At 38.4% G+C, this 27,323-nt stretch overlaps 1 protein-coding gene across 1 annotated transcript in view; it reads left to right on the forward strand.

Moving 5' to 3' along the window:
* The first annotated feature begins 1,326 nt into the window (after positions 1–1,326).
* GPR31 (G protein-coupled receptor 31) overlaps positions 1,327–27,323 on the forward strand; it is an 85,430-nt gene continuing 59,433 nt past the window's right edge. The window contains 4 exon segments of the mRNA XM_020970413.2: positions 1,327–2,395; positions 2,397–4,561; positions 5,070–5,154; positions 25,786–25,865. Coding sequence (XP_020826072.2) covers positions 1,562–2,395; positions 2,397–2,528 — 966 coding nt within the window. The 5' untranslated portion in view covers positions 1,327–1,561 and the 3' untranslated portion in view covers positions 2,529–4,561; positions 5,070–5,154; positions 25,786–25,865.

Genomic DNA, 27,323 nt, shown 5'->3' on the forward strand with positions numbered 1-27,323 from the left:
GGGAAACACTGAAAGACAAAAAACAGTCCCTGCCCTCAAGGAGCTCACAGTCTAATGGAGGGGTCAACATGCAAACAACTACCTACAAACAAGATATATACAGGATAAATTGGGGTAGTCTCGGAGAGAAGACTCTAAAATGAAGGAAGATTGGGAAAGGCTACTTATAAAAGGTATTCCTTTGGCTGAGACTTGAAGGAAGCCAAGGAGACCAAGAAGTAGAGATGAGGAGAAAGAAATATTCCAGTTACAAATGATGGAGTGTCACATTCAAGAAATAGCAAGGATGCCAATGTCACTGGATTGGACAGTATGTGGAGGTCAGTGAAGTGTAACAAGACTAGAAAAGTAGAGAAAAGAGGCAAGAAGAATAAGAAATGGGACAAGGAACAGGCTGGATTAGATGTAGAGAGAGTCTAAAGACAAAGGGTTCTCTGACTAATCAGAGGATTACATTTCACATACTTACACATCACAAACACATACACATTAGGTCTTATGGTTATTAATCAAATATTAACATATTCCTAAGCCCCACATCAGTTTTGTTCTTCAGCCAACAGTCCTTGTGATATGGACAGTAAGTTGGTAAACATTCATAGAGGAAGTTAAAAGTCTGATAAAAGGAGCCAAAATAAACTGAGAAATTACTGGGTGTGATATTTGGCACCTTTGTTTCTTTTTCTTACTAAGCCAGAGTCCAATGTGTACATTATTATCTTTAGACACTATTTAGCATGCTACCACTAGCCAAAAAAAAGGGCTCAAGTACCAGCAAGTTGTTAAAGTACAAGACTTAAAGTCAAAAGACCTAGATTTGAAATCTGATTATGCTTCTCACTTCCTAGCAAGGGACCCTGGGAAAACTCACATCACTTCTCCCTACCTCAGCTTCCTGATCTGTAAAATGAGGTGATTAGATTAGATGACATCGAAGGTCTCTTTTAACCCTAAGGTTCTATGATTCCACAACATGTTTTTGGTAATACAGGCAATAGAGTGGAGACACATGTGGGGCTCACCTCTGGGACCCCCTTAAACATCACAGTACAATGGCACCACTGGTAAGCCCAATAACAAATTTCAGTATGGCAAAAGAACACTCTATTTTTATGAGGACACGATTTTCATGAAGCTGAAATTTTCCACTTTGCTTATTCAACAGCTGCAACATTCACAGAATTCTTTATAGCCTTAAGTTTTTTTGTTGTTGTTTTTGTGCAGCATGATATAAAATGAAACACAATTTCCCTTTTTTAAAAAGGAAAAAAGCCATTACAGCAGGCTTATTTCCTGATTTTTTTTTTCATACAAGAATCTTAGTTTACTTTTGAATTTGTCCTCCACTTCATTCAGGACCTTTCCTTGCCTAAGAAATGCAAAATTTGTCCATGGCAGAATAGAATAGAGCAGTTTCCCCCTCCCCCTACACACATCTTGCCCCCCCCCCCCTTCTTCCCACCTATCGCCTTCATGCTGTGGGAATCGATACAGCCCAGAGGTTAATTTCCCTCTATTTGGTCACTTCTGAGTTCCAGACAGCAGCAGGAGGAGAAGAGAAATGACACCCATGAACTGCTCTCTTCATAACAGCTTGGTTGAGATCTCTATAGCCACCTTGCTGATTCTGGAATTTGCACTCGGACTACTGGGCAATGCTATCGCCCTGTGGTCTTTTACTTTTAACTTAAAGGTGTGGAAACCACATGCGGTCTACTTGCTCAACCTGGTCATCGCGGACCTTTTGTTATCTGTGTGCCTGCCATTCCAAATCACTTTCTATCTCATGCACAAGAAATGGGACCTGGGACGGACGGCTTGCTGCATCCTGACCTTCCTGCTGTCCCTCAGCAGGACAAGTAGCATTGCTTTCCTCACTGCGGTGGCTTTGGATCGCTACCTCAGGGTAGCCCACCCTCGTTTCAAGATCAACAGTTTCTCGACTCACGCGGCCAAGGTCATCTCTGCTTTAGTCTGGCTTCTGGTGGTGGGACTGGTTCACCCAAGCCTGGTGGCTTCCATGATTGAGAAGAATGCCACGGAGTGCCACAGTTTCTACCCCATGGAAGACGTGACTTTTGGCAGTACTTGGCAGGAGGTGATGTTCTATCTTCAATTCCTTCTTCCCTTCAGTCTCATCCTGTTCTGCAACATTGGCATCATTAAGATACTCCAGCAGAGGCTCCGGGATCAAGACAAACAGCCCAAGCTTCAGAAGTCTATGGTGTTAGTCACCATAGTGGTGGTGCTCTTTGGGATTTGCTTTCTGCCCAGCTTTCTGGCCAGGATATTCATGACCACCCTCCAAAGGTCAAAAAGCTGCCGGACTCTTCAGGTGATGGTTCATACATGTGATGTCACCAACAGCTTCACCTATCTCAACAGTGTCCTCAACCCCAGTGGTATACTGTTTTTCAAATCCAGTGTTCAGATATTCATACAGGAAAGTCTTTACTACAATAAGGGGGGAAAGGAAGGAATTACAGCCTCAAGGTTTTGATCTCAAAGATTCCTGTTATAGTGAATAATAGAGCACTGGACCTCAAGTCAGGAGGACTTGGGTTTGAATTCTACCTCACATATTGACTGAGTGACTTCTGTGCCTCAGTTTCCTCATTTATTAAAATGGGATAAGAGCTCCACCTCCCAGACTGATTGTGAAGGTATGAGGTACTTCAAGCCTTTTGTGAACTTTAAAGCTTTACATAAATGTGAGCTATGATTATTAATGAAGATAATTGGAGGTCTCTGCACAAATCAGAACAAAGACCTACACCTGGCCCTGTCCATGTGAAGACAGAGAACACCTATTGAATGTGAGCAGCATTTTTCTTTCTCTACTTCAATTTTTACCAGATTTTAACCCCTGCTGTTTTACAATCTACTGGAAAGTAATCAGAATCAACAAAATAAACCTTCCTGTTAAGAAAACTGTAGTTAAGTTGCAACAAAGTGGTTTGTTCGATCTGGCAAACCTAAAAGCAGAAGCTCTTGATTCCTGAGAAAATAATGGGTTTTCTATTTGATCACAAGCAAGTAATTTTAATTTTCAATTTCCCTATCTCTAAAATGAAAAACAATGCAGAGGGGAGAACCCTATTGCTTTATCCACATAGAGGGGACATAGTAAGAAGTAACAAGGTAAAAACCTATATGGTTTTTGAAAGGAGGTTCTAAGAATATTTTCAAAATTCAGCTTTATCTAATCTTTGGATGATTAAAAATTTTAAAAAATGTTATAACCACTTTGCACTACCTATAGGAATCATATTCTTATGGAACTAAATCCAATTTGGCTTCCTAATGTCTTATGAGAAACTCTTCCTTTTCAAGTACCAGAAATGTACCCTCAGGATAGAAAATTAGGCTTGTTTTAATGCCTATGAATTTTATTGGGCTTCCCCTGGTCTAATAAGAAGAAGGAAAATACTTTAGAACTGTTGTGAGGTATCAACAAAGAATGAGCTAAATTAAATATGAACTAAATTACTGAAAATGAATGACTAAGAAGAATGAACTAAATTACACAAAGAATGAACTGAACAACTTTTTAAATGGTTATTTCTATCTTTTTTCACACAACAGTTATGAGGATAATTGGGCATGCCAGATATTCCAACAGGGTCTCTACATATGTTTAAAGCTGATTGTGTCTTTTACATTGTTATTTCTCCTATAATTGCCATATCAGAGATAGCTCTAATATGTTCTGATCTCATTTCCCAACACCTACCCCAACCCTGTAGCTGATAATAACTTTAAAGGGATTCAGAAACCCCTTTACTAATTGTCTCTTACCTTACACTCCGGTCCAAATTACAGGAATGGTCAGAACCAGAACGATGTTAAACAAAAGTTTGAGGGAGGGAGGCATGTAGCTTTCAAATCCATCAAAGAGGATTTTTACTTCAAAAGCCCTTCCTGGGTCAGATCTATGTGTTGCATATACTGTGCTGCCCTGAGCAGATGGCAGGATTCAAAAGAGAGGAAATATGTGAAATTTTATGAACAGAACACCACAACATGATCCCTAGCTGCATACTCAGAAAAGCAGTCTTCTCAAAACCCAATTTGGAAATCAGCTATGTTCTTCATCTTTTGCTGCTGAGATATGTCAAATGCTACTTCTGTATCTAACAGTGCCCAGGAGAAAGTACCATCTGGCTAAACCATATATATCCTTTGTTCCAACCATATTACTCCTATAAAAGGACCTACATGCAAAAAGAAAAATTTAGAGCAACTCTTTTCAGAGTACCAAAAATGGAAACAAAGGGAATGTTCACCTCTTGGGCAATGAATGAATAAATGATGGCATGTGTATATAATGTAGGAGTATTGCGTAATAAGAAACAACATGAATGTTTTCAAAGAAATTGGAAAAACTTGTAAAAACTGGTGCAAAGTGAATTCAGTAGAAATGGAGAACAATTTATACAGTAATAGTAACATTACCAAGAAAAACAACTTTGAAAAACTTCAGAACTCTTAGTAATGCAATGACAAACCATAATTCCAGAAGAATTAAGATGAAACATGCTACCTACCTCCTGACAGAGAGGTAACTCAAAATGCAGAATGAAATATGTGTGTGTGTGTATGTGTGTGTGTGTGTGTGTGTGTGTGTGTGTGTGTGTATTATACTTGGCCAGTGGTACATATTTACTGTAAGGGTTTTATTGTTCCTTTTTGTTCAATTAGGAGGGAGGTATGGGAGGGAGAGAAAAATAAATTCTTGTTAACTGAAACAAATAATAAAATTACATTAAAAATTTTAAACTATATTATTCTGTAGAAGTATCCCAGAGAGAGTTCAAGATGAAGAGCAAATCATACATGAGTAACTTTCCCCCTTTGTATTTTTAAACATATGAAATATGAATGAAATGAACACTAAGGATATTTGCAAGAACAAGATGGTGATTGTTGCTGCAATTATGAAAGATAGAAGAAAGTAGTCTTCTTTGCCTTGATGACAATGAAAAAAAAAAGAGTAGTGTGTTATTTGGTGATGACAATGTACTTGCTACTAATATTCTGGGTACTATCATTGCTTCTCTTTCCCTTAGTCTAACTCTGTCCTCCTGAATCACTGAGCAGCTACAACTTCTGATTCCCATGGTGGGGCAGAAGAGTGTGAAGGAAGGCAGGCAGGTAAGGCAAGATATATACAAATCTATTATGCCATAGAAACAGTTCTGAGCCTCTTGTAAGCAATGCACACCCAGCAAGATGTTTAAGTGCCAGGTGCTAGATTTTCTCTCTTAGTTCCATTTATTTCACCGAAAAAAAAATTCTTGACCTGATTGGTACAAAAATCTCTTTACTATGTTTAAATATGTATATATATTTCTCTTCTTCTCTTCTTCCTCTAAAGAGAATAATAAATTATCTTATTTTCTTGTCCCTCTTTTTCTCTATTTACTTTGTATAATGTCAAATTTCTGTTTCCTCTTCTTTTTGCTTTGTAAAGCTAGGTTGCTCAGTGGTTAAAGTGGATAAAGCACTGGGACTGAAGTCAGGAAGATGAGTTCAAATAAGTCCAGACATTTACCAGCTGGGTGACACTGGGCAAGTCAGTAGATAATAATAGCACCTACTTCCCAGGGCTGTTTTGAAGATCAAATGAGATAATAATTTTAAAGTACTTAAGACAGTACCTGGCACATAGTAAATGCTATATAAATGTTAGTTACTAGTATTATTATTATTACTACTATTTTCCAAGGATTTTAAAAAATCATCTTTTTTCCCCTAAGAAATCCAAGTTTGGCACTCAAGAATTAGTTTTCACCACATAGAAGTACAAAAAAACATACATCTCAGAATTTCTAGACAATACTGATTTCAAGAAAGTGTTCTTTAAATTAGGCATTGCAAAAGAAATATCCTTCCTCAACCAGAGGTCTCCATTTTTGCTTCATAAAATAAAGTCATCATATATCATATATGTGTGTGTGTGTGAGTGAGTTTCTCTGTGTGTGTGTGTGTGTGTGTGTGTGTGTGTGTAACCTGAAAAACTACTTGGAACTTGGAACCAATCCATGTTTCTGAAAGAAGTTACCAGGACTAACTTATTCATATATTCATGCTGTGATTCTTTCATCTTCCTTTGTCTCTGCCTAGTTACATCCTTCAAGACCCAGGCCAAGGCTTCTCTATTCTTTGAGGTTTTTCCTGAGGTTTCTAATCTACATTCATTCCTCTCTCCCCTCTGACTCCTATAATACTTAGATTTTTATACCATATAATTAATAATTTGTTATACATAGTAACTTCCCCTTTTTGCTATCACATCTCATCATCTGGAAGACTGCATCCAAGGCAGGTGGTAGGTCACAAGTTGGCAGCTGGAAACCACCTCCTCTTCTACCATATCTGTCACCCAACATCATCAGTTTTTCCAGCTCGACAGCCAATTAAGAGACAATCGGTGGCTGAGTCATACTTGTCCCAACTCTGGCTCCCACAGTCCCACAATGGTGGCTTTGCATGTTCCAGGATGAGGAAAGTTGAACTCTAACACTTCTTTTAAGTGCACAAAAATCTTCTAAAATACACCCTCCTCTACCATCTTAAGCATAACCAATTCAGCAAAATTTAAATTTTTCTTAATGTTTTTATTTCAAGTCATAAAGTCGATGAGCATTTATTAAGCACTGTGCTAAGGGCTGAAGATACAAAGAAAGACAAAAATAGTCCCCGTGCCCAAGAAGCTTACATTCCAGAGGAGGAGACAAACAGGAAAATACTTAAGTACATGCAAATTTTATACAGAGTAGATGGAAGGTGAAATCAGAAAGAAAGGCATTATCAGTCCAGAGGACTAGGAAGAGCCTCTTGAAGAAGGCTGGATGTGAGCTGAGTCTTGAAAGGAAGCCAGGGAAAGCAGGAGGCTGAGGTGAGGAGGGACAGAGAGGCTATGCAAAGGGACTGAAATCAGAGGTCAACAGTTCAGCTCCAGGAACAAGTAGAACACTGTGACTGAGTCACAGGATGAAAAGAGTATGTGGCAGGGAGTAAAGTGTAAAAAAAACTGGAAAGGGAGGAAGAGGCCACATTACTGTTTAGTCATTTTTCAATCATGTCTGATTCCTCATGAGCCCATTTGGGGTTTTTTTGGCAAAGATACTGAAGTAGTTTGCCATTTTCTTCCCTAGTTCATTTTACAGATGAGGAAACCGAGGCAAATAGGGTTACATGACTTGCCTAGGGCCACACAGCTAGTAAATGTCTGAGGCCAGATTTGAACTAAGGAATATGAATCCAGACCCTGTAGCTTATTCACTGTGTTACCTAGCTACCTCCGATCAGACCTATACTGTAGGAAACAATAATAGTAATTACAGCTTCATTTACATACCACTTTAAGGTTGGCAAAGCTCTTCACACTTGTTATCTTAGTTTATCCTCACAACAACCCTGTAAGGTAGGTACTATTACTGTCCCTATTTTGTTGTTGATGTTCATCTTCCATTACTGAAGAGGACCAATGACATCACAAGGGTGATGTCTTGACTTATTTATGAATTGGAATTGTGAGGCAGAAATGTGCAAAGTCATCAGTCTCATCCTCTCCTCCAAAGTCATTGGAATTCAGTGGCAAGACGAGAGTTAAGATGACTGGTGATAGCCCAGGATGCAGTGGGTGACCTTGGTCTTTCTATTTTATACATGAGGAAACTGAGGCAGACAAGTTAAGTGACCTGCCCAGGGTCTAAGTGTCTGAGGAAGGATTTAAACTCAAATGCACCTGACTCTCTAAGGTCAACTGTGACATGTAGCTGCCAAAGATGACTGGAGAGGGAAGACGCTTGAGGCAGGGAGACCAGTTGGAAGGCTATTACTACAATAGTCCAGATTCAGGTGATGAAAGAGCTATAACCAAGGTGATGATTGTGTAAATGGAGAGATGGCATATATAAGTAAAGTTATAAAGGTACATGTAACAAGACTTCGCAATGGTATAGATATAGACATAGATATAGATATAGATATAGATATAGATATAGATATAGATATAGATATAGATATAGATATAGATATGAGATAGAGATAGAGATAGAGATAGAGATAGAGATAGAGATAGAGATAGAGATAGAGATAGAGATAGATATAGATATAGATATAGATATAGATATAGATATAGATATAGATATAGATATAGATATAGATATAGATATAGATATAGATATAGATATAGATATAGATATAGATATAGATAGATACAGATATATAGATATGGTGAATGAGAGTGAGGGATTGGGATGATATCAAGGTTGCAAGCTTGGGTGACTGGAAGGATAGTGGTGTCCTTGATAGTAACACAGAAGTTTGAAAGAGGGGAGCTTTTGAGTTGAGGTTTTGGAAAGCTGTGACTGGAGATAAAAACAAGGGGCTGATGGATTTAAGAGTAAAGGAAAGTTGAGCTATTTCACCAAGTGGTCAATATGGCAAAGGGAAGAGAGTATGCCCTGTGTAATAACCTGGGAAAAAACAAGGGGTTGGTGGAAGGAGGGAATAGAGGTCACAGTAAGGATGAAAAACAGAGAGGGATCAGAAAGCAAGGGAAAAGATGGAATAATAAAAGATTCTGATCAAAATAAAGAAATTTTAGAGTTCATCAACATGGAAATGGAATACTGGTGAGTAATAGAAAGATCAAGGGTCTGACCATACCTATGTAGCTGAAATAAAATGGAAGAATGTCAAGTTGATAGAAGAGCTAGGGAGTTAAGGTATTTGAGGGACCATCAACATGTATGTTGAAGAAAAAAAGATGATCTCAGAGACTGCTGAGGGACATAGAGGCTCTTTCCCCTATAATAAATGAGCCCATACTACTTTGCTTTTTTGGTTCTTAGGCTAGTATTTTTAATGTCTTTGTCTGACTTTATAGTTAGACTTCCATATGTCACTTCTTGCTATTATAATTGTGCCAACCTGCAACAACCCTTCTCTCCCTTTCCTACTAAGTGCCCTTTTTTGCATGGGGAGGAGGGAGGTTAGCCTCTGACTTAAATGCCTTTCATTGATGACATCCTTCACCAATGCAATCTCAGGAATTATTTCTGTAATTTAAATTCTTACATGTTTCAATCCTTGCACTACTGCTGAGCTTCTAATGTTATATAGTGAACAAGTCTTTGAGATACAGACAAAGATATCTGTAAATCTCCAAATTCATGCAGTGGATCATTGGGTTAAACTGGTTGCTGGAAATGAGAGATGCTTACTTATCAAAATAAGACTGAAGATTTTCCCTTCCTGTTTTCCTACCCTTGTCCAGCTCCCAAGCAAGGAAACTCCCTCTTACCAACTCAGATTGGCAGCTCTATAGTCTTTAAGAGTGAAAGCACTCAAGATTAAGTGACTTGCTCAGGATCACACGGCCCATATATTTTAGAGGCAAGCCAGATCTTCCTGACTCCAAGGATAACTATCAACATATCTCATTGGTTCTCCTGTAGATCTATGTCCCTATTTCTATCTCTCTCTGGCTCTGTATATCTCTATCTAGAGCACGGAGATGAGCAAGCACTGGACTTTTATGTCTTGGACTTTGATTTGCTCTCCTGGAGAAAGACCCACTGGGGAGCACTTTAGCTAGAGATAATAGGTGCTAGCAATAAACCTTTGCTTGATGGGTTTTCCATACTGTCTCCAGAACTTTTCTTTTGCTTCATGGGACCAGCCCCCTCTCAGGGCTTATATCGCTTCTAATTTGTGTTGACTTTGGAAACAAGACAAGCAAACTTTCCGGAGATGTATATAAATAGTAGTTAGTCCCAAGTGAGATAAAATAGTTTTGTCCTGATAATTCATTGTTTCCAATATGTATATGCTCCCTTCCTAACTAGAGTGTGAGCTACATGTGCAAGGTCCAGTTCTGCTTGCTAGCCCACAGAACCCAGCACAATGATATGCACATAATAGCATAATTAATTACTTCAAATAATAGTTAATTGAAAAATAGTCCAAATATTAGAACTGTTTGACACTATATATAATATAGTCTACCTAATATGGAACTAAATCTACCTTTGACTTTGCTTTGATTAACTCTTCCTTAGATATGTAAGTAGCCCCTACTTAGATTCTGGGTGTAGTGGAGATCCTCTGAGAAGAGACTCAGTGCCCACTTACAAATGTTATAAAAGATTCCTTCTAACTTGTTTTATTACATATTTGAGAAATGAGATGGGATCATTGCCTATCCAAAAAACGTGAATGAATGTGATCACATTTCTGAGAACTGCTGGTATATAGTTCAGGCTCTTCTAACTGAGTAAGATTTCCATACAATGCAATCAGTTTTTTTTTTCCTACTCTCAAGTAGCATGGACAAGTAGGTCTTTATTCTTCTTCAAATGATTTTCCCTGAAGAAGGAAATGACTCATATAGAAAGTATATACAAATTGTGGATGCTGTGTGGCAGGTAAGAGCCCTGACTATCACAGTGAAGTTTTAGCTATAACCTTATTTTCTCAAGGATTGGTTCTACCTCTGAAAAATAAGGCCTATGCAACAAAGCAATGCATACATCTGGTATCTTCCAAGGATTTGTTTTCTAATTCTGGGAGTGAATAATAATGTCAATAAACAGGCCTAAATTTCCAGTCCAGTTTGTGTTTCCCTGCATCAAGTAATCTCTCCAGCCCGCATTTAAAACTACCAATCCTGTCATTTAACTTTCAAAGCATAAAGGCCAATTATGTTCCCTTTCTACATTCAAACATCTTCCAGGTGTGGAGATAAATATATTTCTTTCCAGTATTACTAGCTCAGAATCCAAAGATAAAATAAAAGGGGTTTTTTTAAATTTAATTTAATTTGTTTAAAAAAATCCTTAGCCTGGTATTTAAAGTTCCCCACATTTTGACTCCAAATTGGCAGCTAGGTGGCACCATAGTGCATAGAGTGCCGGGCCTGGAGTCAGGAAGACCTGAGTTCGAATCCAGCTGTGCTTACTAGCTGTGTGATCCTGGGCAAGTCACTTAATTCTGTTTGCCTCAGTTTCCTCATCTGTAAAATGAGCTGAAGAAGGAAATGGCAAACCACTTTAGCATCTCTGCCAAGAAAACCCCAAATGGGGTCATGAAGAGTCAAACACGAATGAATGACATATTGCCTCCAAACTCTTGGGTCTCTTGGATCATAGAGCTAGAATTGGAAAGAACCTGAGAGATCATTCCATTCAACCCCTTTGAATATGCAGATGAAGAACCTGAAGCCCCAGGAAGTTCAATGATTTGTCCAAGTCACACAAGTAGCTAAGTAGCAGGACTGGCATATTTTTTTTTACATTTTCTCAATGTACTTTATTTTTTCATTACCAATATCCACAGATTACTCCCATTTCATGACAGGTCTTATAACAAAGTAAAACATTTAAGCAAAGCTAATAATATAGTGACTTCTTCTGAAAGTGCAAAGCAACATTTCACATCTGCAGCATCCCACTGCTCTATTTTTAAAAAATTAATAGAAATCTATATTCTCCACACCATTATAAAAAAAGAAAAAGGAAAATACATTCCTTGTAACAAATATGTATAATCAAGCAAAATAAATTTCCTCAATGGCTATGTAAAAAAAATATGTCTGTCTCAATCTGCACCCTAAATCTGTCATGTCCCTGATGGGACATAATAGCATTTTTCATCATAGGTCATAACTACCAGATCTATGGATAGGAAAAAAGTATATGACTAAACAAGGAATACAGAAGATAAAATAATTTTGATTACATAAATTAAAAATGTTTTGAATAAACAAAATTAATGAAGATTAAAAAGGAAAATTAACTAGGGGGAAAAAACTTTGCATCAAGTTTCTCTAATAAAAGTCTCATTTCCAAGATATATAAGGAACTGATTCAAATTTATAAGATAAAAATCCATTCCTCACTTGATTAATGGTCTAAAGATATGAACAGATAGTTCTTAAAAAAAGAAATACAAGCTATCTATAGTAATATGAAAAAAATGTTCCAAATCACTACTAGAGAAATGCAAATTAAAGCAATTCTGAGATTCCATCTCACACTCATTAGAGTCAAAAAGATGACAAAAAAGGGGGGAAGTGACAAATATTGGAGGAGCTGTGGAAAAGCAGGCACATGGTGCACTATGAAAGGATACAACCATTTTGGAAAGCAATTTAGAATTATAAGGAAAAAATTACTAAATAGCACATGCCCAATTCTACCACAGTTAGACCCGTGCCAAAAAGAACCAAGATTTGAACTTGGGTCCCATGACTCCCATTTCAATACTCTTTCCACTGTACTACACTGCCTCCCTAGTTTTCCTATCTTATTTCTCACTGTATTCTCCTTCGCTTTTTCTCTTGTAGTCCTACTGGACTACTAGATGTTTCTTTGTCATTCTTTTTCCTCTGCCATCTTTGTGTAACTTGCACAGGCCACACCCAGTACCTCAAAATGCACTCCCTCCTCATCCCTGCTTGCTGCTGAGAACCTTCACTTCCTAAGAAACCAGATAAGCTGCCTTTCCTGATTCTCCCAGCTGAAACTTCAAAGCCTTATAGGTTTATAACTTGAAGGTAACTTTGAAATAATTTAGAATGACTCCTTCCTTTTATATTGTCTAGATATAGAAACTAAAGCAGAAAGTCATACGGGGGTCTCTTACTGCTCAGATTTTCCTACAATGCTTTGTCTGGATCCTCCTTTGGCCCTTATCACATCCGATATTCTACGCTATATGAAACTTATTTTACATATGTTACATTCTCCCTAGGAGATAGTAACCTCTTCAGTTCTATTCAAGTCAACAAACATCAACTAAGTGCCCATGATGTGCAAAGCTATTTCCTATTTGTGTGACCTGAACAAGCCATTTGACCTCCGTAAGCCTCAGTTCTCTCATCTGTAAGATTAGCAGGTTGGACTGAATTCTCTCCAGGGTCCCCCAGTGCCCTCAATCATTGGTTCTTACGAACTGAATTGAACTATGCCTTGAAGAAGTTACCACATAGGAGGCTGAAAATAAATTCCTTCATGAAGTATGTTCCCTGTCTTTTCAAGTTTTCCTTTCCCCCTATCATTACCATAATGTATTCTAATTATTCAAAACAGCAAAAGGATTGTTGAAAAATTAATTTAAAGATCAGAGTGATCAATGTATACCATGTAGGTCTCTAGGAATGTGTCCAAGAATTTTCAATGTTCTGCACCATCACAGAACCCTAAAGTTGGATGGGATTTAGCAAACATGTAGTCCTGCCCATCAAATAAATCCTCTCTATACCGTCCACAACAAATAGTCTTCCTGCCTTGGCTTTCACACTTTCAATGATGGAGAACTCACTACTTTATGATATAGTCCATTCTCTTTAGGGGCACCTCTAATTGTGAGGAAATTATCTGATATGTTGGGCTGAAACCTGTCTGTCCATAACTTCTGTCTCCTGGTTCTAGTTGTCCCCTCTGAAGCCAAAACAGTAAGTCTAATCCATCTGTCACAATCCTTCCAACATTTGCAAACGACAGTCATATCCCTCCCAACTCCTAAGTCACACTCCTCAGTTTTTTCAAACCACCATCATGTGACATGATTTCAAGTTGCCCTTACCCTCAAGGCTTTTCTCTTAACTTGCTTCACTTTGTCCCCTTCTTTCCTAAAAGATGGAACCCAGAACTCACAGAATCAGCTCAGAGTTTGAAGAGACCTCAACGTCTCTAAGTATCTATGTATTCAAGCAAAGAGAAACTCAATCCTCTTTCATCGTTGAAAGGGAACCGATAGTTGTGTTGCTGGGCAGAATCGGTGAAGAGAAAACGTGCATGAGCAGCTGTAATCATTTTACCAGCAATCCGTTTTCTATGCAATGGCGTAGCAATTGAGGGCCATTCCACATACACGTTGTCCTGAGCTCACATCAATATACACATGGATGACTTATCCATGCTTGTTACATTCTTCAGTCTCATTGTTTTTAATCTCTGTATCCCAGCCAACCCAACCAAGTTCATCTTTTGCTTGAGGGTTAAACAGTTTGAAGAACTAGAAACACTGTTACAAGGAGTTACTCACAAGCATCTGCAGCTAGCTCAGTGATAGCATAGTCCAAAGTTTACCTAAAAAAAGAATTCTCTCCATATCACACCACACAAATGGTTTTCCAGGCTTTACTTGAAGTCTTCCAATGAGGAGGAACTTACAACTTCCCCAGGAAGCCCAAACTACTTTTTGATAACTGTAATAGGAAGTTGTTCTTTATATTTCATCAATCTGTCTCTTCTGCAGCTCCTACCCATTGTTCTGCCTTCTGGGACCAAGCAAAATAAGTTTATCCCCTCTTTCCTAACATCCATTCAAATACCTGAAGACCAGCATCATCCTCCTGAAGCTTCTCAAGGCTAATCCCTACTTCCTTCAGCTGATCTTACCAATTAATTCAAGGAACTTGACTATCCTCTTTCCTTCCTCCAGAGGCTCTCCAACTTATCAATGCCTTTTCTGAACTGAATACCAGAACCGGACATTATATGCCTGATGTGGTCTTGATTAGAGCAGATTACAGAAGAATCATCAGCTCCTTATTCCTGAAAGTTGTTTCATTAATGTCCTTCCTTTAATTCAGTACGAGATCACATTACCTTTCTTAGCTGCCATATCACACATTTTTGACTCGTATTGAGCTTGAAGATCTTTGTAAAATTAAGAGTTGTCTAGACATGCTGGACTTTCCCCTCACATACATATGTTATACAAGAAGTTAATTTTTTTAACCCAATGTAAGACTTTATGTTCATCCCTATTAAATAATTTCCTCTTATTAAATTTGACCCAATGTTCTAAGCCTGTGAAGTCTTGAGGGGGTGGGGGAGATTCCCAGCTCTGTCATACAATTTGTTAGCTATATGCCCCAGTTTTGTGTCATATGCAAATCTGACAGTGATACCACTATATAAGACTTTGATTAATAATATTAGCTAGCAGAGGAACGAGCACAGACCCCTACTGTGAAACACTGAAGAACTTCTCAGTGTTAATATGACTGCCTTTTAAGACCCTTTATAGCTCATGCCTAATAAGGTATCATTAGCTAAACAAAATCATAAGACGTCAAACACCTATGAGGACTCTCTTTGACATAGCTATTAAAGATCGGTGACTCCCCCTAAATCTAACACAAAAGGCTAGCCAGAGAAAAAGTCTGGTTCAGAATGTGGCTACATTTATTGTTCAATTGTTTTCAGTTTGGTCCGATTCTTTGAAACCCCATTTGGGATTTTCTTGAAAGTGATAACTGAGTGGTTCGCCATTTTCTTCTCTAGCTCACTTTGTAGAGGAGGAAACTGAGGCAAACAAGGTTAGATGACTTGCCCAGGTCACATAGCTAGTGTCTTTTTTTTCCTTTTTTTTCTTTTTTTTTTTTTGGTAAGACAATTGAGGTTAAGTGACTTGCCCAGGGCCACACAGGTAGGAAGTTTTAAGTGTCTGAGGCCACATTTGAACTCAAGTCCTCCTGACTCCAAGACAAGTGCTTTATCCACTCTTCCACCTAGCTGCCCCTATAATCCCTTTCTTGATCTCAATTGCTGATGCCCTCATTCTCTAATTACCTATATGTGTCTATCTTGTATTTATTTTGGATTTTACATATATATATATATCCTGAATATAATTATATAAGTACATGTTTTCTGTCCCAATAGAATGTACACTAGTTAAGGAAAACCAGGGGGGTTTTTTTGTCTTTGAATCTGCTTGGCCTAGTTTATAGTGAGCACTTGATCAATACTTACTGATTGTTAACTAATTAATTTTACAATTATTTATTTTGATTGTCATTTTACAGTTTAGGAAACTGTGATTCAGAGAAGTGCAATGACTTACCCAAAGTCACGTTACCTAAAGTCAGAGCGAGGACTCTGGTTAGCCAGCTCCTGGTTTAATGGTCTTTCCACTCCAGTCTTATTAGTGTTACATCTGTCTTCTAACAACAGCATTGTGAAAAGGGTTCTATTGCCATATTTTTCAACATAAAGGTGAAGTAGTTAAGCTAAATTAAACCACAATTTGTTTGTGGCTCAACACAGCATGGTATATGATTGTAATGGAATATTATTACATCATGAGAAATGCCAAAATGGAAAGTTTCAGAAGAAGCTGGGAAGATCTCTATGGATTGATAGAGATGGTGAAGTAATCAGAAATAGGAGAACAATTTATGCAATGATAATAACATTTTAAAGAAAAACAACCTTGGGAAACTCTAGAACTCTGATCAATATGGTGATAAATCATGAGTCAAAGAAGTATGCTACCCACCTCCTACCAGAGAGGTGATGGGCTTAAAATGAAGAATGACACACACATTTTTGGGTATGGACAATATAGGAATTTGTTTTATTTTATTATACATATTTGTTGAGATGGTTTTCTTTTCCTTTTTTATTATTCAATGGGGGAGGGAAGTGGGATGGAGAGAAAATGAATGCTTATTAATTGGAAAAAAATAATTAAATTTGAGGGGAAATAATTTGGGACGTAGCAGTTGTATGAGAAAAATATAAAAGGGTGTGTGAAAATTGAAAAAGGTCATTTCTGTTTCTTTTTTAATTGCTTAAGGAATATCTCTCTCTACCATTTTGTCACAGATGCCTATCTTTTTCCTCCCTCAAAGTATTCACTCTCCCTCCTTGGCTGTATTTTAAGCCACCTGTATTGTTTAATTAACTCCCTCATTCCTCTGAATCAGCATGATCCAATTTCATTTAACTACTTTCTCCCTAGTGAAAGAAGGGCTTGAAATTTGCCAACCCTCTCAGACTTTCTAAATTGCCATTTTTTACTTTTTTTAAAATTCTTGTACCAAAGGAAGGCTCATTGTATAAAGGGGGAAGTATGTATTCATAAATGAAGATGATTTAAAGACATATCAACAAAAATTAAAATGCTTTTTTAAAAAAAAACATCATTTTTCAGCACCTGGCACAGTATCTTGTATATAGCAGGTGCTTAAAAAACGTTTGTTGAAATGAAATGAAACTGAACACTGAGTGATAGTAATAACCAAGTCTGGCTCTGGAGAAGAATTGAGGAAATTTATCTCCCTTCCTTTTAGGAAAGAGAGGCAGGGGACTATGGGTATAGAATGGCAGATACACCATTAAATGTAGTCACTGAGTTGGTTGATGTTGCTTAGCCGTTTCTCTTTGTTGCAAGAGAAGAATCTTTGTTGAGGGACAGATATAGAACATATCCAAAATCAAAATCATCAACAAAAGGGTTTTTTTTATTAAAAAATAAAATAAATTCCCCAACCACCATCAATCTTCTTTCTCCATCATCCCACCACCAAACTGCCTTCCAGCCTCAACTCACCCAAGTCCAAAAAGTAGCAATTACTTAATGTGATTACTTAAATACATGGTACTGAAGCTCTAGCCCCACATTTCCAGTGTCCCTATTGCATTAGCACCTTTCTCCCTTCTGGCTTTGCCTGCCGTTTTTTGGTTTTGTGGGGAGGTTTTTGTTTATTTTTTTTTGTCTTCCTCACATCTCATCTTCCTCTTTTGCCCCACATCTCCCATAGCAGTTATTGAGTATGATGTTTCTTCTACTCTCACACTCCAGGGAACCTCTGTTGACAGGGAGGCTATGCTAGAAATGTCAGCACAGATAAGAATTTTCACGACAAGATTTCCCCAGCCGGGAAGTTTCAAAAAAGCATAAGGAAAGGAGCCTTAGAAAAGGCTGGACACAAGAAGATGTAGGAAGGCTATGATCCCATGCCAACATTTAGCCCCCTGTCAGCACCACTTTGTTGTCACCTCGATAACAGAGCTTGCACCTTGACGTAGCTTCTGAAAACATCCTGCAATGAAAGCTTCTGAAAAAGCTGCCAAAGAGCTGGTCGAAGCCAGTTACCTAGAAGAGGGTCCTGAGAATCCCTGAGGGATGCTTTGAAGTTATACACTGAGTGGTCAGAGGATAAACAAGGACCAGACTTCATATGAACAAGAAAACATAAAATAGCTCCACAACCCACCAGAAGACAAGAGGCCTCAACTCATACTGGAGGACATGGCAGATAAAAAGCTATTTCAAAATCTTTTTTTCTCAACAAAAAATTATTAGTGGGAAGAGAAAAGGGGTCCAGATGCCATCAAATTTTATTTTGCTCTGACTTATTCAAGAAGGGTAAAGTTAACCCTGGGTCTATGGTTTTTTTTTTTTTATGTGGGATGTATGAAGAAAAAGACCAAGCAGTAATTTTCCCCCCAGCTAAGTCAATTCTGTCTGGCACAGAAAAGGCTGGAAAAGGAAGCTAGATGGCTGCTTGCACTCAGTGCTACAGCAGTCTCTGGATGTCCCATAGTTCAACACTCTCAGATTTCTAAGGTCCTTTTTCATTTATAATCATATAGTCATTTCATTGATCTGAATATAGAGGCTGCTGTTGACTACTTACTTGGCGAGCAGAAGGCAGCATTTCTGAAGGGCCACTTACTTTTGTGGCCTGAAGGTACCCAGTTGGATTTCTGCTGGATGTCATTGAAGGAGAGAACAAGACTGAGTTGTCCAAAATGTTTAAATGCTGAGCATCATCAGAATTTTAACTTGGGCTTGCTTCCTCCTCTGGAGCCATGCTGCTTACTACCAAGTCACCATGTGTTGAGTAACATAAGAGTGCCGGCTGCTCAGTGAAGGTGTTGGTCACACTGTCATTCACACTTGAGGACAAAGGGGACATAACTTTTCCTGAATTCTTATTAGGAAGGGGTAGTTTGCTTTTGGGGAATGTGCCAGCCAACTTGGGTACAAGGTCCTTAGACATCACTGATGCTGAAGAGGGTTTCAGTTTCCACAATCAGAGCTGCATCTGCCCAATTTCTGATTAAAAAAACAACAGCAACAGGATTACCGTCTGGGGTGGCCTCAACAGGCTGCCTCCAATATTTTTAAAATCAAGAGCTTTCTTCTGGCATGACATTCAGATTGACATTCAGATAAAAAGCAAAGAAAAACAGAAAAGAAAAAAATGTCAGAACAAATCTCTACGAGCAAAATGGCCAAGTTCTCGTGCCGACATTAGTCATTTTAACAATCCAAACAGATTTGACTCTAATCATCCATTGGGGGTGGAGAGAGACAGAATGATATGTAAATGTTTAAAATATTGTCCATTGTTTGGTGTCCAGGAAGGTGTTACATCCTACTCTCTTTCAAGTCCCATTTTAAATGCTCCTCTGTGCTGTTAGAGAATTACAGTTATTTCCTATCCTTGGCTGCTTTTTAGATTTACTTGTTATTACAGGGACAGTACAGCCATCTGCTGGGTTGTTTCTCCAAGACTTTTTCTACTCACAATTTTGTCACTGGTGCTGTGGAGGGAATTTTTGCACTGGGGAAGAGGTTGGATGCAACTGACAGCTCAGGTCCCATCCTGTTCTATAATTCTTTGATTCTGTGATATTATTTAGGGAGCTTAGAAAAGATATTATAATGATAACAGCATTTCTATAGCACTTTAAGGTTTGCAAAATGCTATACACATCTTATCTTATTTGATCCTCACAACATCCCCGGGAGGAAGGTGCTCTGATTATCCCCATTTTACAATGAGAAAACTGCGACAAAGAGAGGTGAAATGACTTGCCCAGAGTCGCACAGCTAAGAAGCATCTGAAGGAGAATCGGAATTTGGCCCCCTGGAGTTCAAATCCTCTGCTCCATCCACTATGTGTCCACGCTGCCATTATGGTATCTACCTTTTATCACCTCTCACAAAGGGACTGAAACTTAAGTGCAGCCCAATCTGAAGAAGGGCGCAGGAGGAGGTTTCCCCAGTCTCCTCCCCATATTTCATTCTCTCCTTTCTGTCCCTCTCATCTCCATGTCTCACAATTTCACTCCTTCACTTTGATCTTTGACTTCTTCCCACATCGAGCTTTCTTGTCTCCTTTCTTTCTTCCTCTGACTTTGTCACTCCCAACATAAATTCTTATTTACCTTTCTCAAAACTTTTCTTCATCAATTTTCTTTAAGAGCCTCATCTACGGGTTTCTAACTCTTCGAATATTTGATTTCTAATAGTGTCAGTAAGTCCACAAGCATTTTTAAGCACCAAATTGTGCTCATTTTATTTCTACCACACAATAAACATAAAGACAACATAACTGGGCTGCAGTATTCAAAATCAGAGTTCACCAATGGAAGAAAAAGATAGAGAAGAAGAGTACGGAATGCTGAGCTCTGCACTGGTAAAAGGACTCCTCACACTAACAAAGTGACAGATCTTCAAAGTATAGTATGTTAAAGAGCATTAGACTTCGGGGTCAGAACACTTGGGTTCAATGTCTTCATTCAATATCTGGGTTCATTGTTACTAGCTATGTGATCTTGGACAAGCCTCAATCTCATTTAGGCTCATTTTCCTCAGTTATAAAATGAGGAAGATTGGAATAAATAATCTCTAAGATCTTTCCTGTTCTAAAATCCTATTGGTCCTATCGTAACTCTATAGAATAAGCTGCGACATCATTAATGTTGGGATATTATTGTCTATCTCTATGTTGTCTATGACTCCAGTGCTTTGCAATCATCAAAACACTACACTAATTGTGTTTTCTATTACCCAGAAGACTTTCTAGGTAACTACTCTATGAAAATTTCTGAAATGACTTCATTTTCTATCACTTTTCAAGTGACAAAATAGCTTTTTGAAACTTTCATTCTTGCTACCATCAATCTAATTATCCAAGATAAATTTCAATCTTTTTTTTCCGGTATCATTCCAACCCTGTTCTCTGACCACTTACCCAGTTCCCATAATAATAACAATAATGGTCAAGTTTCTTAACTTCTCTCAGCCTCAGTTTCTTCATCTATAAAATGAGGATAATAATAGCACCCATCTCACTTGGCTGCTGTGAGAATCCAATGAGATAACATATGTATAGTGCATTGCAAACCTTAAGGTGTTTTAAAATGCTAGTTATTATTATTATTTTTATTACTCAGTTCTAATAGCAAAATTTTCCTATACATTTTTAGTTAATATTGTTGGTACTACATAACATGGGTCTATTTAATCACACAATTTATATACTTCTGTGATTCAGTGGAGCCATGATATTATGGATATAGGGCGGGTATTCCCATCACTGCTATGAATTGCAACCTATTCAACCCTCCCATCTTCTGAGATTTCCATAAATCCTCCACAGAAGTTGCACCCAACATCTCTTTGATGATATCATCCTTTTACAGGACCAGAGGTCTTCCTGCAGGTCTTTCAATATATTATGGATAGAAATTCAACACAACAATTGTCCGTCTGTTTCCCCTTACTTGACAAATGACCAGCCCACCTCCTTTTCTGGTCACACATATTGCCAGTGATACCTTTTTCATCACTTCTTATGTATCAGTCACTGTTAGTAAGGTGCTGCAGTCTGCTTTGAACCACCATGATTTCCATTTCATCATGAGTCACTCGTAATTTTGGTTCTTTGAAGATCATGGTGTTCCATGATTCACAGGCAGATAGTAGCACTGGGAAAACATTAGTTTTTTTTGTTTGGTTGGTTGGGTTTTTTTGTTTAGGCAATGCAGTTACCCAGGGTCACCCACCTGGTAAGTATTATGTGTCTGAGGTCGGATTTGAACTCAGGTCCTCCTGAATCCAGGGCCGGTGCTCTAGCCACTGCACCATCTAGCTGCCCCAAAATATTAGCATTTTAGATGGATTTTGGCAACAGGAAACAATTTGGGATCCTTGCAACTAAAGTACAGTTTCCAAAACATACTCTAACTCACTTTCTTCCTCCAATTAAATTTTTGGGCCCAGATTTTTATCTATCTACATGATGAACAATATTTTTCAATAATTTTTTTTAAATCCTCAGGTAAGGGGGAAAAAAGTTATCTGAAACTGGCCTGGGGTTTGGGAGTAGGAAGAAAACAGCAATGTTTAGATAAATAAATGCATATTAGGGAAATGATTCCTTAAAGCTAGAGTTAGCCTCAGAGAGGATCTCAAATCTACAACTCCAGCAAACTCCAGCAAAATATATTCCTGGGCTGGCATGGAGGGAAATGAAAATATCCTCAGTTTGCATATTCTTTCTCCCTTCCCCACTTTTGCTGACTAAAGCCCTCACTCAATAGACAAATATAAAGCCAAATATAAACCTCTAGTTCTGCATAATGACTAACTCATCAACCAAATGAGAATATTTGCAAAGCTTTAGCACAGTGCGTCTGGGGCAGGAGCGCTAGGAACTGCGATGTGGAATTCACCTAGATGGAGCTACAGGATTTTGAAGCTACAGAATTCTGGGAGGTTGGGCAGAATCTTCTAACAGGAAGAACGCTCAGAGAAGCTAGCCTACCCCTGGGGTCCTAACGGATTGGCCCAAATCCAGGGAGGCCACTCAGGCTTAAACCTCTAGTCCTGGCGATTCAAGCAGCCAAAAGCCTGCCTCCATCCCAGCAGGTGCAAGTGTTCAAGTTAATCCACATAACTGCTTGGAATTGCACCCTCAAGTCCCACCACCACTAGCAGCCGTTCTGGTGCAATTCAGGATTAGGCCAGTGGTGATTTGGGACTGTTGTGGGACAAGTGAAAGTTTCTCATATGAAACGGAAGCTATGCTCCAAAAATTTAGTTAAGGCTTTAGCGTTAGCTGGGCCTAAGTTTCGTTTTCCTGTAAATCATATAATAGGGTCATACACCAGCTGCCCACCCCCTCCCTTGTTTTGTAACCATCACCCCAGCCTTATCCTTACCAAATAAGGCAATCTTCTAGCTTCCAAGCTTGGTTTGGGTAAAATGTATTTCTTGGGTTCTAAATATAGATTGTAGGGTCTCTTGCCTCAACCAATGAGGATAAAGAGATTGGGTAAACAAGTAGGGAGGGGGTTTCTTGAAGTGGTTTGTCTAAGGGTATATAACTGGTTGCTTGCTGTTGTATCTTGCCTCCCTACTCCAGTCCGCCCTGGGTGGGTGATGCCCAATTCTCGAGCGAGACTTGCTAGAATAGAACTTCTGTTTTCTACCTGGAGAAACCTCTGAATTTTTATTTGGGTAGGTGGTCTCAATCCCACTCAGGACTATGGGATCAAAAAACGAAGGAAGCACCTGGGAATCTCAAAAGGAATTGAGAGAACTGATTTTGACGACCACCTGCTGAATTTGCTTTATAAACCTGGCCAAAGCTCTGTGTCGTTCAGTATCTCCTTTCTTTTCCTGCCTATTACAGGTGAATGTATCTGTTCTCTAGTGGCTACTTCTCAAAAATGTCAAAATTGATGATAATCCATTCTAGATTAATAGATAACCCCTGTAAAAAGTATTTTGAGCTTCTGTGGGAAAATTCAAATCTTTTTTCCTTCCCTTATCCCCTTTGCCTCCCAACTTGAAGTATAAATGATCAAGACAATCATATGGGGCCCCAAAACATAGCAACTCTTTCCTAATGGCCTTGAAAGATATTATCTCTTTCCTGCCTTGGCTAATATGATGCTCCACACAACATAGGCTAAGATAGACTTGCAGCAGTGGTACTGGGTAAAGTTGGGGCTTGAGGAAGAGGGGTCTTTGTACAGGGGCTACTAGTTGATTGCCCCTTTCCGGGGTCCCCCACCTAATCCATACTTTCTGTCCTGTTGAATTGAAAACTGGGTCTTAAAACAGAAAACCTGAGTTTAAATCCTTGGACAAATAATTTCATTACTCTAAAGCCTAAAGTTCTACACTGAGAAAATTAAATCTTGTCCCTATAAGCTTGCCACCTAGTGTGCCAAGGGCCGTCACTTTCTCTTTACATTGCTAGGACACCACTGAAACACAAGGGTTTATCTCTCATGCTCATATATGAGCAGCCCAACTTTTTTATTTCTTACACATTTCTTTGATGATTCTCCTTATCTGTCTCTAGATAGAAATAAATATAGACATCTATATTTATGTGCATATGAAACTTCTCCTATATAATTCCTCATTGATAATGTAGTACAGGTAGCTCACACCATATCCATCAGGCACCTCTTTGTTGCTTTTTCAATAATCCCCAATTTCAATTTTTTCAAAGTGTTCAGCATTTTATGACACATAAAGCTGGAAGAATATTGGTACTAAAATTGGATTAAAGGATGGACCTTAGATAGATAGACAGGCAGATAGAGATATAGGATAAATTATAATCAACAAAGAGAAGTCACGAGAATTAAGGAGAATCAAGAAAGATTCCTTGTAGAAGATAAAGTTTTAGCTAGAACTTGAAGAAAGCCAGGAAGTGGAGATGATGAGGAAGAGAATTCCAGGCACAGAAGATAATCAATGTAAATGATGGGAGTTGAGAGATGGAGTGCCTTGTGGGAGGAACAGCAAGGAGGCCAGTACCACTGGATCACAGCGTATGGAGGAGAGGAGAAAGGTAAGGTGTAGGAAGTCTGGAAAGGTGCTGGGGGAGAAAGGGGCAAAAGATTATGAAAGACTTTGAACACCAAATAAGATTTTATATTTAATCCTGGAGGCAAAGAGGAGTCACTGCACTTTATTGAGTGGAGGATTTTTATGGCATGATCAGACCTTTGCTTTAGGAAGATCACATGGACAGGTAAGTGGAGGATAGACTGGAATGGGGAGATGTCAGGGGACCAACCAATAAGCTATTGCAATAGTCCGGGGGTGAGGTGATGAGGGGTAGCTTGTCAACTCCTCACTCTCTGTCACCCCCAAAAAGCTACTCCAGGGTGGTGGCAGTGTCAGAGGAGAGAAAGGGGCATATATGACATATGTTAAGAAGGAAAAATTGACAAGCCTTGGCAACTGATTGGATATGGGGGGTGACAGAGAGTGAGGAATTGACAGTGTCACCTATATTGTATACCTGGGTCACTGGGAAAGATGGTGGCTCCTCAACAGTAACAGAGAAGTTAGAAATAAGGAAGGATTTGGGAGTGAAGATAAATTCAGTTTTGATCATGTTTATATGTCCATAGGATATCTAGTTTCATATGTAGAATAGACACTTGGAGGTGGGAGACTGCAAGTTAGGAGAGACATTAGGGCTGGATAAGTAGATTTGAGACTCATTGACACCGAGATGATAATTGAATCCATGGGAGCTAATGAGACCATCACATGAAATAGTATAGATATACTGGTTTATCTTTCAAGGAATCTAAGATTTTGACAAAAGCGTGAGAGACACCTCATGTGGAGAAAAACATTAAGGTGATGCTTTGTACCAAGTAAAACTTTTTTATGACAACAAAGTACAGTAACATCTTTCTTTCTCTACATCTTTTAATCAACTTTAAAATTGTAAATATATGGTACATTGTAGAATATCACTTGCAAAATCCTAATACTTCTTTCTAATAGTCTCATCAATGATGCTCTAAATTCATGTGTACATTATTCCCGTAATTGTATATGATGTGTTTCAATAACTTAATTAAATAGGCTAAATTAGGGTTATTTTATTTTCATATGACATTTTGTCTTTATTCTTCTAATTTGGTGCTGATTTTTATCTTTGTTCTAATACGTAGTCTCACTATATGTAGATGGCTGGTTCAGAAATGACTCCTACGTTGGTAGCCAGCCATTTCCTGTCTGTTAAGACATCAATTTCATTTCTTGTGCTATTATTCAGTGGTCACCATGATCAGAACCTTATGATAAAATGAGATAACATACATAAAGCACTTTACTAACCATAAAGCCCTCCATAGAAATACTGATGATGATGATGATGATGATGATTGATTTTATTCTGACTCTTTTCCATAGGTTTTCATGGTGTCTGGGAGTTCTGGCAAATTAAGGTAGACTGGGATGCAGAAGACAAGGAAAGAGAGACAGAACCGAAGGTACTACAATGCATGGACTTTGAAGCATACCTTAAAACATATAGTAAACCTTAACCTTAGTACAATGTGAAGCTATTATGGGACTTCAAAAAGAGAGGAGTCATAGAAATGGCTGCACTTCACACATGCTTGTCCTCTCTTAAGGAAAAATCTATTTACTTTCCCTCCTAACTGTTGAGTCTTAGAACTCCTGGCTTCCTTTAAAGCATTTTATGTCACTTCCTCCAGGAGGCCTTTACCAATTCCCTCAGCTACTAGTGCCTTCTCCTGCTAAGCTAACTCCCATTTACTCTGTATAAATTTTTCATTCTATGGCTTATTACAGGTGTCTCTCTCATTTGAATGCAAGCTTCTTGAGGTCAGGCACCGTTTTTGCTTTTTCTTTGTATCCCCAGAGCATAGCACAGTCTTTGGCTTATGTTTGGCATATGTTGTGATTGCATATGTTTTCATCATTTTTAATCATTTTTCAGTTGTGTCCAACTCTTCCTTACCCTATTTGAGGTTTCCTTGGCAAAGATACTCCTCCAGCTTATTTTATAGATGAGGAAACTAAGGCAAACAGAGTCAAGTGACTTGCTCAGGATCACACAGCCAGTAAGTGTCTGAGGCCGGATTTGAACTCAGGCATATAGTGAGGACTTAATAAATACTTACTGATTGTTGGTTGATTGATGAAATATGTGTGAGGCTTCTGTGTAGCCTATGATCTTTTGTCCTTTTTTGTTTCTTGATTCTGAACTGTATTTTTCAAAATATATTTTGTCATTCTCCTTTATACCCCTCCCCCTTTGCTTTGAAATCACCAAGTATTAAACTAGATGTCCATTTAATTTGAAGGTTTTATCTAGTTCTTCATAGGATATCTCTACTTCTTTATCCTCTTCAGTGGATATTGGTTCATGAACTACAATTTATCTTCGTGGTTATCTTTTCTCCTAGTGCTCATTATAAGTACTACCAGTCAATATCAACAAATGTCCCATGAAATTATTTTTCTTGCTGTCTTTGGAGGCATGATAAAACCAACTCTACATATTTCTTTATATACATCCCCAAGGAGAACCGCTGAGTCATCTTTCCATTTAGGGGCAACTTTTTTGTCCCTTTTAATTTAATTTATGAAAGAATATCAAAATTGATGTCCATTCCTTGGACAAATACCTTGTATTTAAAATGCTAATTACCAAGCTGACGTGTATGGCTGGCTTAAAACCTCTGTGATTCATAATGCCCTTTCTTCTTCCTCAAAATTCTTCTATCACCACTGCAGAAGGTGAAGAGGACCACAAGGGACTATGGGAAATTTTCAATTTTTTTGGTGTTGTGGGTTGCCACAGTCAAAGAATTCATCATCTATTAGTCAATTTTCAGGTCTGGGTCCAAAATGCATTCATGTCAAGAGTGTTTCTATGATACCATCCCCCTGGTGTTGAATGTCTCCACTCTTAGCTAGGC

This window comes from Phascolarctos cinereus, unplaced genomic scaffold, assembly GCF_003287225.1.
Source record: "Phascolarctos cinereus isolate Bilbo 61053 unplaced genomic scaffold, phaCin_HiC Scaffold_5;HRSCAF=322, whole genome shotgun sequence".
In the NCBI taxonomy this organism is placed as follows: Eukaryota; Metazoa; Chordata; class Mammalia; order Diprotodontia; family Phascolarctidae; genus Phascolarctos; species Phascolarctos cinereus.